This window comes from Cricetulus griseus, chromosome 4, assembly GCF_003668045.3.
Source record: "Cricetulus griseus strain 17A/GY chromosome 4, alternate assembly CriGri-PICRH-1.0, whole genome shotgun sequence".
In the NCBI taxonomy this organism is placed as follows: Eukaryota; Metazoa; Chordata; class Mammalia; order Rodentia; family Cricetidae; genus Cricetulus; species Cricetulus griseus.
In genome coordinates, this window is record NC_048597.1 from 46204928 (window position 1) to 46217643 (window position 12716).

At 44.5% G+C, this 12716-nt stretch overlaps 1 protein-coding gene and 1 pseudogene across 3 annotated transcripts in view; one reads left to right on the forward strand and one right to left on the reverse strand.

Moving 5' to 3' along the window:
- Positions 1 to 12716, reverse strand: part of Usf3 (upstream transcription factor family member 3) — a 56405-nt gene that overhangs the window by 17325 nt on the left and 26364 nt on the right. For all 3 annotated transcript variants that reach the window (XR_004769921.1, XM_027412636.2, XM_027412635.2), the window contains exon 5: positions 10274 to 10356. Coding sequence is in view for 2 of the 3 variants with exons in the window: in XM_027412636.2 (XP_027268437.1) it covers positions 10274 to 10356 (83 nt within the window). In the remaining variant the exon portion in view is untranslated. The remainder of the gene's footprint in view (positions 1 to 10273; positions 10357 to 12716) is intronic.
- On the forward strand, positions 8093 to 8449 carry LOC107978525 (annotated as a pseudogene).

Consider the following 12716-nt stretch of genomic DNA (forward strand, 5'->3'; position numbering starts at 1 on the left):
TGTGTGAATGTCCAAGGAGGCCAGAGGTGTTGGATCCCACTAGTCTGGAGTTACAGGCACTTGTGAGCTGCCTGACAAGGGTGCTGGGAACTAAACTTAGGTCCTCTACAAGAATAGTTCCTACTTTTACCATCTCTACAGCCCAGGGATTGGAATCTTCATTTTGGACTCCACAGCCTCCGGAACTGTGAGGTTAAGTTTTTCTGTTAAGTTATTGGATTTGTTAGACTTGGTTACTGGAACTGGAACCTACCTGTAGCAAACACTCAGCTATGTTGCTTTTTTGTTTGTTTGTTTGTTTGTTTGTTTGTTTTTTAAAGGGAGCTTTGGGAAGTCCTTTCTGTAAGCTGATAGCCAAGAAACACCTGGAAGGGGCAAAGCTTATGCCGAAGCTACCTGGAGGAAGAAGAACCAAACCATGGGGTCAGAAAGCAAAGGCACGCAGGCAGGGATGACCTGGTGTGTGAAGACAGGATTGGTAGATGAGGCATATTGTAAAGACTGATGGAGAAAAGGCCACAGAGGACCTTCAAGACTATGTCAAACTGTCAGATTTCAGATTATTCCCTACTGATTACCACACCTTGAAGTATCCTAGGAAACGGGCTATCGCTCGACTGAGTTTTGGCACTATGCCCTTACTATATCCCATTTCTAAACATTTTTTAAAGGCTAAATTTTACACTAAAGCACTTTTTTATTAAAATGTTTGAAGATTTACTTTATATTTCTAACTGTGGTTATATGTGTGCATTTATGTGGGAGAAAGTGCTGTGTGTAGGTACCCACAGAGTTCAGAAGAGGAAACTGGATCCCTTGGAGCTGGAGTCACAGAAGGTTGTAAGCCACCAGGCCTGGGTGCTGGGAACAGAACTTGGGTCGTCTTCAAGAGCAGTTGCTATCTCGTCAGTGCCACAGTCTAATAAACTTTAAGACTGAAAACATAATGGGGGGCTGGAAGATGGGTCAGTCAGTAAGGTCCCTGCCATGCAAGCATGAGGACCTGAGTTCGGATCACCAGCATGGGGTATGGCAGGTCCTGTCTGAAATGTTAGCACTGAGGGGAGAGAGACAGGCAGATCTCTGGAGCTCACTGGTTAGCAAGTCTCAAAAAAAAAAAAGGGTGGAAAGCAATCAAGGAAGACAGCTAACATTGACTTATGGCTTCTAAATGCATGTGCACCCCCATAGACACCTAGACAAAATGATGCTATGAACACCATGCAATACACTTTACAAAGATATATGTTTTGGGGAGGAGGGAGGGTGGTTCAAGGCAGGGTTTCTCTGTGGCTTTGGAGGCTGTCCTGGAACTAGCTCTTGTAGACCAGGCTGATGTAGAAATCACAGAGATCCTCCTGCCTCTGCCTGCCGAGTGCTGGAATTAAAGGAATGTCCACCACCGCCCGGCAAAGATATATCTTATAGGCATTTTTGAAACACAAAATGGTTCAAAATGGGGGGGGGGGTCAGTTGACTCTTCCTAATGGCTGTATTTCTTTCCTTTGCCAGCTTATTACTAAGAACCATTTAAGCTATTCACTGGCCACTTATGGTTTCTCTCTTTTGACTATGCATGTGGTCTTGAATGACTAACTTCCAATCTAATATGCATAGTATTAATATCTCCCATCCTTCATTTTTCTCTAATGTATCCATTGCTGCGACTTAGTGCCTTGATTCAATAAGCTTCAATTTTGGGTTCCTTCAAAATAGTTGACTCACTATAGAGACACAATATGCTTACCTAGGAAACTCTTAGAAAAAGAAAACCAGGTGTGGCCCAGTGGTAGAGGGCCGACATAGTATGTGTGGCTCCAGTTTGACATCCCGGCACTGCAGATCAGAAAGGGAAAACTAATACTGTCCTTTCTTAAAACAAGAATCGGAACAACAGTAGGACCTGATAATGCTCAGCATCTGCCCTGCTGCTTGGACAGCAGACCGGGCACACAACAAGAGTGAAGACAACCTGCAAACTGCTCCGATCTAGGAGCCAGATACTGACATCTGCTGCACACTCTAGACTCAAAGAAAGTGAAGTGGTTCCAGTTTCCTTTCTTCAGCAACTTATAAGAGTGCAGAATGAAAGCTAAGAGTAGGTAGGAAAGTAAGGTTTTATCAGGCAGCTTCCAATATGTATTGAACGGTCCCTGAACTTCAAGATGTGGGCAAAGAAAAGAAAAGTACAACACAACCAGTCCCGTGGTAAGGAAACAATCCTTTTTCCTTTTCATGAACTTATGAACCTCCTGCCTTGGGTTCCTGAAAGCAGGGACAGTCTATTTTTTAAAAGACAAAAAATAAACAAAACAAAAACTCAGCCAAATAGCAAAAAAAAAAAAAAAACCCACACATTTGTTAAAGTTTAATCCACTCAGCAAGGAGAAAAAGAAACTGAAGTGTCAAGGAACCTGATCTAGCCATGAAATCCCACAAGTTTCAACACAGAGAAGCACCCACTGTCATCTTACCCGAGAAGGGAGAGTGAGGCGCAAGGAAGCCTCCATCGAGGGGCTCCATGAGAGACTTGCTGAGCAGTGGTACCCCGCATCTCCCCACACCCATGTCCTGAGCCAATGGATGACTTCTCTTTCTGCTCTAACCACACAAAGTAAGGCTATTTTCTGTGAAATTTGAACTAGGAAATTTCAACCTCAGAGACAGATGGAACACTAGTCAACATGAGGCTCCTAAGTCAACACAGGGCAATACTGGGTTGCAGCTCTAGATTCTCTAGCCTTGTCCCTGAACCCTGGAATTCTAGCAAGCAGGCTCATACTCTCCTTTCACCATTTCTACTCCCAGAGAAGAGACTGACTGATGCTTTCCTGAACAACAACAACAAAAAAAAAAAAAACAGTCAGGGCCAAACACAAGCATATTTAGCTAGCTTCTTAAAAAGCTGATGATTCTTTCATTAATAAATTCTTTCTCCCTCTCCAAGTTACCCCCCAAGTAAGTATCTCTTTTGAAGAAGGGCGTGAAGTTGGGGTTATGTGGATGGATATCTGAGGGCCAGTCTTCTAGCTATCTACCAGAAGGCCAGTCTCCTAGCGTTAAGAACAAATCTCTAACACCCCCAGGCTGAGACTCAGAATGGTTGGATTTTAGTTCATTTGAGTGAGTGTGACCTGGTGCTGTGTCTGTTCAAGTCAGACAGGACTTCAGTGGGGGGAAGAAAGAGACCCCTACACACCTTGTACAATCTCTGTGAGCCAGCTTGGGGCTCCTTTTCTATGCTTGAGTCAGAGACAGGGCAACCAGGCACCAAGGAAAGCTCTCTGAAGGCTGGGCCCAGTGCCTGGAGATGAATCACCACCTCATCCCACCCAGTGTGATTAGAGGAGTCTGGTTCACGGTAGTATCCAGAAAGCCAGGCTAGATCCATAATGAAAGAATTATGAGCAGGCACAGGGTGTTGGTCACTGGATCAGCACAACCCGGACAGACCTGTCTATCAGTCTCTCCTGCAGCACTGCCTCCAGACCAGGAAGCCTAAAAACTGGGGCAGCACTCAGAGCACTCCTCAGGGCAGAAGGGGGTGGGGAGTGTGGCAGGGCAATCCAGGCAGAAGCTGAGGTGAGGTTGCCCAGTCCACACACTTGCTCAGATCCAGCGGCAAGAGCAAAGGAAGAGGAAGGCTGCTTCCAATTGACAAAGTAGGAAACTGAGGCTGCGAAAGCTGGGTGAATTCCTAAGTAACAGCACTAGCAAACCAGCAGGGAGCTGGTGTTGCTGTCCCAGTCCTCATCTGACTTGAGTGTCCCCATGATCCCTTGCTACTGTGTGGGAGGTGGAGGGTCCTCTGCCACTCCCCAAGGGAAGCAGTCTAGTAACATCTTTAAGACACCCTCCCTGACACATCTACACACTCCCACACTGCCCACACTGGGCCTAAAGACACCCTCCCTGACACATCTACACATTCCCACACTGCCCACACTGGGCCTACAAATTCTCTGGTCATTTGTGCAAGGTGATCAAGTGTGCAAATTGTGGATTGAGAAATACAAGTCCAGCCTTGAGCTACAATCCTGGCATCCACCAGGATCAGTAAGTCACTGGGGCTTGGGGTTGCACTGAATGATACTACTATTGGGCCCTTCAGCTACTCTAGAGTCAAGCACATCTCCTGGTCCCCAAATTAAGGCAGGGAAACTTTGACTGGCTTCTGGATGCCTCATTTTCAAGTCTGAAATAAAACAACAACAAAAACCCAAAAACTCATATGTCAGCAAACATTTGAATAAAAATGCTTAACATTTTTATTTAGACAAAATACCTAAAGGAAAGGAAAAATGAGAATTAGGGGTAGGGATTCCAGAAAGTTTCCAGGGAAAGCTCATACAATACTCAGGGATGAGGATCCACACAGGGATGAGATGTAACAGACAGAGTAAGAAAAGCTTTAGAAAGTATCCACTAGGGCTGCAAGAGACCAACTTGGTTAAGATTAAAAAGAAGGCAGGAGGCTGGCAGGAAGACAGGCACACCGGCCTGATGCAGGTCTGCTCAGATTAATCCAGCCTGCTGGGGTCTTCCCATCAGGTGAGAAGAAAGCCAGCTCAGGTCATTAGGCCCCAGGTTGGCGGGAAGACAGCCAGGCAGCACCTGCCTCCTCCATTTTCAGGAAATAAGGGGTGGAGAAATGGGAGAGTTAAGAGAAGCGGAATTGTTCATATGCCATGGAAAGACACATAAAGGAAGAAAGGTAGATGGAGAGGATTTGGCAGATGTTGGAGGCCAACTTGCCTTCCGGGGCCAAGGTGATGGCAGTGAGTAGACTGAGGAGGGAGGTCTGCTTGTCACAGGGACCATGACGATGTCTGGACCAGGCTGCTGCCAAGGGCCATGTATGGGTCTCTGGTCCTAAAGGAGCCATGGCTCCTTTGCAGTTAAGGGCCACCTCCTAGGGGTGAGTTTCAATCCAAAAGCTTTGTTGCTACTGAGGCCATACTGATCTGTGTGGCTTTTGCTGTCAGCCAGGCCTAGGCTGTTGCTGAGGACTATGTCTGTGCCTGTGGGCCTACCACAGCTGAGGTCTATGTTGATGCCCATGTCCCCAAGGTGTCACCAAAGGCCACTTGAAGCCTGGGGTCTAGCCTGCATCCTGTGTCTTTGTTGGTGTTCAGGGGCCAAGCTGCCATCAGAGCCATCCTGATCTGAGTGCCTGGAGCTATCCCTCAGAACAATGATGTCAACCAGGCAGAGCTGCTGCCTGAGGCCATGTCAGGCAGCTGGGGTTATGTTGAACTCTGTGGCACAGGTTGTCACTAGGGCCCATAAAGAGGCCAGGGACCCATGCCAGAGCCTGTAGCTTGGGTGAAGTCTGATGGCCACAACCACAAATACAGATATGGGTGGCCTGTGCTACCACCTAGGGCCAGGGTGTCATCCAGGCCGGGCTGCTGCTGAGGACTATGTCTGGGTTCATGGCCCAGGGTCCAGACTGACATATATGGCTCTAGTTGTCACCAAGTGCCATTTAGCAGCCCAGGGTCCAACCAGATTGGAATCAGAGGACCAGGATGAATCCAAATCTGACTGGTGCTACTACTCAATGACATGGCAATGTCTGGGCCAGAGCTGCAGCTGGAGGCCATGTTGGGGTCCATGGTTCACTGCAGGGGTTTGACCTGAAGTCCGGGTGCTGCATTGCCAGTAATGGTCACATAGTGGCCCAGGGTTGGGGTTGCAACCTGAGGCCTTGGTGGTGTCCAGAGGTCACATGACTGCCAGAACCATTCCCACCTGAGTGGTGGTTCCTTCCACTCAGAGCTAGGACATCACCTGGGCATAAGGTGCTGCCAAGGGCCATGCCTTGGTCCATGGTCCAGCTACAGCTGGGGTCTGTGCTGATGTCTGTGGCCAGTGTCACCTCAGTAGGCCTTAGGAACCATTCGAAATGAAATCAAAGGGCTATATTGAGCTGGCCACACCCTTCACTGCCCTGGGAAAGCTGGCCTTGCCTCCTGCTGGCCACTATAGCAAGACAGCTGGCCCCTGCACTTGGGAGTGAGAACCCACTCCATCCACCACAGGTGAGGATGAATTTACCCTGAGGACACACATGTAGGGGAATCTACTCCACCCCTGCACCTGAGGCGGATGGCCCCAGTGACTAGCTCTAACCTGCCTGGCTAACACCCAGGCCCGCAACTGGGCCTTGGGTTGACCCACTCTAGCATCAACCCCAGCTAGGTCCTCTGTAGCTCGTAAAAGCACTGGTCCTGCAGAACCATACACACAAGATCTCCAAAACTCAGGGAGGCCACAGGATACCCCACAAAAGCTCTAGTAAGGCTCCAGTGATGATAGTGTACCAAAAATCAGAACCAGACCAGTGAATCATAGCAATGAACATTTGCCAGTCAAGCTGATGGGACAAAGGGGTACACTATATGGCATACCAAAGCCCTCCAATGCCATCAGGATGAAGAGATGATGGAGAGGCAGGAGAGAAGGAGAAGCAAAGAATTTTCTGTTCCTGGTGTGGTTTTTGTTCTCTTTTGGTTTATTGAGGGTTTTTGTTCTTGCTTTTGTTTGCTTGCTTACTTTGTTTTGTTTTCTTTTGGGGGGCTCAGCAAGGATGAGGGGGATTTGGGGGACCAGGAGGTGAACAGAATTAGGGTGCATGATGTAAAAACCCCAAAGATTTAATAAAGATGTTTAAAAAAAAAATAAAAGACAGAGGACAGAAGGTTCAGGAAGTACAGTCTGAGAGCGTTAAAAAAAGGGGGGGCAAACTAGAAGTCATATGGTAATTTGACAACCTAGAAAATTGCAATAAGATTTCATTGAATGACAGCTGGGTGGTGGTGGTGCACACCTTTAATTCCAGCACTCAGGAGGCAGGGGCAGCAGGATCTCTGTGAGTTTGAGGCCAACCTGGTCTACAGAGTGAGTTCCAGGACAGCCAGCAGGACTGTTTCACAGTCTTGGAAACAAAAACAAACAAACAAAAAGATTTTATTAATGTCTGCAAAGAATTAAAAATACACATGATTGAAGAAATGGCTCAGTGGGTAAGAGTTTCTGCTGTGTAAGCATGAAGACTTCAGTTCAAATCCCCAGCACCCAAAGAAGAAGCCAAGCATGGTTACCCCTGCAGATAACCCCAGTGTGTGGGTAGAAACAGGCCTATCATGAGAGTTGTGAGGTCCTCTTGAAAGTGATTAAGGAGGAGAGTGAGTTGACCAATCAATGACCCACACATCCATGGGTAGCACAAACTGAACCCAGTGGGTTGTGTGTGTGTGTGTGTGTGAGAGAGAGAGAGAGAGAGAAGAGGGAGGGAGGGAGGGAGGGAGAGTGAGTAAAGTTGGGAGGCAAAGAGGAAGGGAGTGGAACTGGGAGGAGCTGGGAAGGAGTTGAGGGTGATTTATGATCAAAATAGATTGTGTGATGAATGAAATCCTCAAAGAAAATAAAAATACTACATCTTTAAAAGATGGAAAATGATAAAGGAAGACATCCCATGTCCTCTGGCTTGCACATCAGGTGTTGTGAGAGCCCAAGTTACAGTTTAAGTTTTAATTACTATTCCTAAGAGATCCATGGAACAAAAATGCCTCTGATCTGCAAGCTCCTTGCCAAAGGACAGATAGTTCCTGAAATGCCGGGGCTATTATTTTTGGGAGATAACAAGCCACTTCTTTTTCATTCCCCTAAACAAATTTGTTTGGCCCATATGCACCTGATATGCTTGATCACACATGGGCTGGAGGTTCACAGGCTGGAGGTATTTCAGGATATATTCTTGCCCCTGATTGGACCTGATGGGAAATGCAATGAATTATGGGTTTTCCTTCTTAAGCACTTGCCATACTTAATTATGAACCATTTCCCAGGAACCTGGATATGGACCTGGCAAGAACCCATCCACCTGGTCAGTGTTTAATTAAAGCTTGCTTTAAGTTTGGCCTTAAACTGTGATAGTGGTTTTATTCTACCACTGGGATTAACAGTGTACACAACGCACACTCACAATTTTAAAAGTTTAAAAAGTGTACAGAAGAGGCTACACAGAGAAACCCTGTCTTGCAAAACAAAAGATTTATATAGTTGAGTAAGATCAAGCTGGGTAACCATGGCTGAAGGTGGATTTGATCCTGTGAATGCATTTGCTCTCATGAGCATTCAATGAGAAGACTGATATCCGCTTCGGCAGTCCCAGTCCTACTGCACAGACACAGAATGCCGCCGGGAGCTGCCGGGACCTTCCAGTGACAGTGACGTCAGCATTACTGTGATCCTGATGGCCTGGATGGTGATTGCAGTGCTCCTGTTCTTACTGAGGCCTCCTAATCTGAGAGGCTCCAGCCTCCCCGGGAAGCCGTCAAGTCCTCACAGTGGACAGGACCCGGGCGCTCCCCCCCCCCCCCCCCGCCCCTCCTGTGGACTAATATTGATGTGGGAAGCAGAGATGGTTAAACGATGTGCATGACCAAATGACTGAAGATGACCAAAGTACTCCTAACTTTCTCCTTTTCCACCTGCAATTTGGGATGGTATTATTTTCATGAGCTTCTAGAAATTTCACTTGCAAACTGACTTTTGCTTCCTGTGTTGCCACAGTCCTTATTTATGGTATGCCTAGTAAAGGATTCTATTGGAACGTCCACAGGGCTTGTTGGTTGGCCTAAGCTTCAAACATTCCACTTGTTGTCCCTGGAACCACGAGTTACATAATTTTCATGGTGGTTTCTGATCCAATTGAAGGGAAATTGAGATTTCTGCATTTAAGTATTTTTAGTAGATTTAATAGATTTTAATTTGTTTTTGTTTTGTTTTTTTGTTTGTTTGTTTGTTTGTTTTTCAAGACAAGGTTTCTCTGTGTAGCTTTGGAACCTATCCTGGCACTCACTCTGGAGACCAGGCTGGCCTTGAACTCACAGAGATTCGCCTGCCTCTGCCTCCTGAGTGCTGTAATTAAAGGCGTGCACCACCAACGCCCGGCTAGATTTTAATTTTTTCATAAGGTATTTATTTGGGTTTATCTGGTATGAATGACAGAGCCACACTATATTTACTTTACCTTGGCAGTTTATTTGTGGGTGGCAGTTTTCTGTAGTTGTTGGGACAATGACGCTTTAGACTATTTCCCTTAGAGCCTACAGCTGAGGTCTGAATTGCAGCTGGCTTATGTGGCTAGAACAGGAAAGGTGAACTGGTTCTTTACTGTTTTTTTTTTTTAATTCCCATTAAAAATTTCTAATGTTAATAATACATACTTTAAATAAACACGACTGATTAATATAAAAAAAGTGTACAGAAAACTAAGAAATGAAAAACTAAGTATCAAAGGAAACAGATGAGAATGGCTCAACTCCATGGAAGATAAGTTATGGCTAAGAAGGAAGAACACTGACATTTATTGTTTTAATATTATTTACTATGTTTAATGTGTTTTATCCTCATTATTTTAAGAAATTAAAACTTACCTTCATTAGGGGAGAGTATCATGCATTAGGCTGAGATTTACAAGTACTAATTGGAGTTAACAGTTCATAGAGAGACCAGATGTAATGACACACACTTATAACCCCAATGGTAAGTATGCTGAGGTAAGAGAATATTAAGTCCTAGGCTGCATAGCAATGCCCTGGCTCAAAAGAAGGGGTGGGGCATGTGTAGAGAGCATGAGGATTAAGTTAAAAGTCCCTAAAAGACCCTAGGTAAGAATTTTAAAAGCATAAAAAATTAATAAGAAAACAATGCTATGGCTGGGCGTTGGTGGCGCACGCCTTTAATCCCAGCACTCGGGAGGCAGAGGCAGAGAATCTCTGTGAGTTCAAGACCTGCCTGGTCTACAAGAGCTAGTTCCAGAACAGCCTCCAAAGCCACAGAGAAACCCTGTCTCAAAAAAAAAAAAAAAAAAGAAAGAAAAAGAAAAAGAAAATAATGTTAGGGAACATAGTAGGTCATATCAATCTAATGGAGCTACCTTAGCAATTCATTGGAAAAAGAACAACAGTCTAGCAATCACGTGGTGCATTTGACCATGTAAAAAATTGTCTAGGAGATTATTAGAAACACAAGAAAAAATAAAGTATATGGGAAAAAAAGCAATGAATGAAAGCATAAGGCTGTCACCTTGAAAGCTCCCTCCCCCTTGATAAATGACAGAACAAAAATAACTATTCTAGAAACCAAAATAATTGAGAGCACTGTCTACTGACAAGCAGAGAGAAGGATACAGTGGGTGTCTACTTATTTCGGAGGTTGGGGGTGGGGGGACTACCTGTTTCAGAGGGTGAGGGGCGCCTACCTGTTTCAGAGCAGGGGAACACGGGATCAGTTCTCCTATTCTGTTTATCCCAGCATTTATTTTCTTCTTTCTGTGCCTCTCCACTAGAAAGAGGAAAAACACATTATCAACCTTTATACTACTTGGTCAAAGTGCCCAATTTCCCAGGGCAAAGGAACTATCAAGAATCACATACAGAAGCAGCTAGGGGTCTGTAACTCAGTGGCAGAGCACCTGCCTTGCATGGACATGGAAAAGAAGTTGAACCCTGAGCCAAAAAATCATTATTTACAAGTAAGGTTGTACATAAGGTTTCTAAGAATATAATATTTTTAAGTCAAATGTTATGAAATAAATGCACTTTTACAATCATTGTAAAGAAACCCATAAATAATAATTACATTAAAATGTTAAAAAGAAATGTTATTATTATGCCATCTTTCCATTATAATTCAAGTAACTAGTAGAGATTTTGTTGTGGAATATTATTTATTCAACATTTATTACATTTATTCATGCTATGGAACATTTGTTTTAATGATGCAAATATGTGCTGCATTCTTTTCTGTCTCATTTAACTCTGTAAAGCTGTGTTACTGGGCCTGTCGAAAACACCTGATGGTCTAATAAAGCACTGAATGGCCACTAGTAAGGCAGGACAAAGGATAGGCAGGGCTGGCAGGCAGAGAGAAGAGGTAGAAGAAGAAATAAGGAAAGAAGGACTGAGGGAACAAGGAGAGGGGATAGCTAGGGGCCAGCCACCCACCAACCATGGAATAAGAGTGAAAGTAAGGTATATAGAAATAGTGAAAGATAAAAGCCCAGAGGCAGGATAGATGGGATAATTTAAGTTCAGAAAAGCTGGCTAAAAACAAGCCAAGCTAAGGCTGGGAATTTATAATTAAGAATAAGCCTCCGTGTGATTTATTTGGGAGCTGGGTGGTGGGCCCCCAAAAGAGTAAAGAATAATAAGTAACAACAAAATTTATTGTAACAAATTACTTTTATCTTGTTACATGTATTATTTATTTATTTTAGTGTGTGTACATGTATGTGTACACACGTGTGGGTATATGTCTACAGCACACATATGGGGTCAGATGATGACTTGCTGGAGTCAGTTCACTCTTTCTAATGTCTGCTTCAGTTATCAAACGCAAGCCACTTCACCTGCTGAGCCAACACAACAGGCCAATAACCAAATCTAAAGAAACCACTAATTAGTTACCCAAAAGCTGCCTCTTTTTTGCAAATAAGGCCTTTCTTTAAATTTTAAGAACCTTAAAACACCTAGTTTAGGATGACTAGGCCTTTCTGGAATAGAAGCAACTGTTCATTGTGTTTTAAGTAGATAAGAAAAGGCACTGGCTTGGTCTTCTGTAATTTCTGGGATAGCCATTCAGTCCATGTAGGATCTTTTCTATCTAAGAAACAGGGAGTACCAGCTAGCTTTAACATCAACTTAACATAGCCTAAGATCAACAAGGAAGATAATTTTTTGTTGTTGTTTTTTGTTTTTATTTTGTTTTTCAAGACAGGGTTTCTCTACACGTATAGCTTTGGAGCCTATCCTGGCACTCTGTAGAAAAGGCTGGCCTCAAACTCACAGAGATCCGCCTGCCTCTGCCTCCCAAATGCTGAGATTAAAGGTGTGTGCCACCAAAGCCCAGCAGGAATCAAAAATTTTAATGCATAATTATCTAGATCAGGTTGTCTTGTGGTCTTATCTTTGGGGGTCTGTCTTAATTGCAAATTGATGTAGAAAAACTAGTCCATTGTGGGTGACTCCATTCCCTAGGTAGAGGTCCTGACCGGTATAAGAGAGGAGAAAGGTAACTGAAAGCAAACAAGGATGTATTTATTGTTTCCTTGCTCTTGACCTTGGCTGTAATGTGACTAGCTGCTTGAGTTCCTGCCTTGAGTGACACCCTCAGTGATAGACAGTAACTTGGAACTGTAAGCCAAATAAATAAATTTGTTCTTTCCCTATGTTACTTTTGATCAGGATATTTTATCATGGCAACAGAAATGAAATTAGGACACAGGGCAACTGAAAACTTGCCAATTAACTGCCAAAAATGATCCAGACTGACATACTAAAACTCTAAAACAAGCAAGAGTACACAAGAGTTCATCTAAATAATTTATTCCGGAGGACCAGATCCAGTTCCTAGCACCCACATTAGATGGCTCACAACCACCTGTAACTCTAGCTCCTAGGGGGTCTAAACCACTGTGGGCATCTGCACACACACACACACACACACACACACACACACACACACACACACACACACACTACTCTTGGCTCTCTCTCTCTCTCTCTTTTTGTTTTGTTTTGTTTTGGTTTCTTGAGACAGGGTTTCTCTGTGGCTTTGGAGGCTGTCCTGGAACTAGCTCTTGTAGACAGGCTGGTCTCAAACTCAGAGAGATCGGCCTGCCTCTGCCTGCCGAGTGCTGGGAT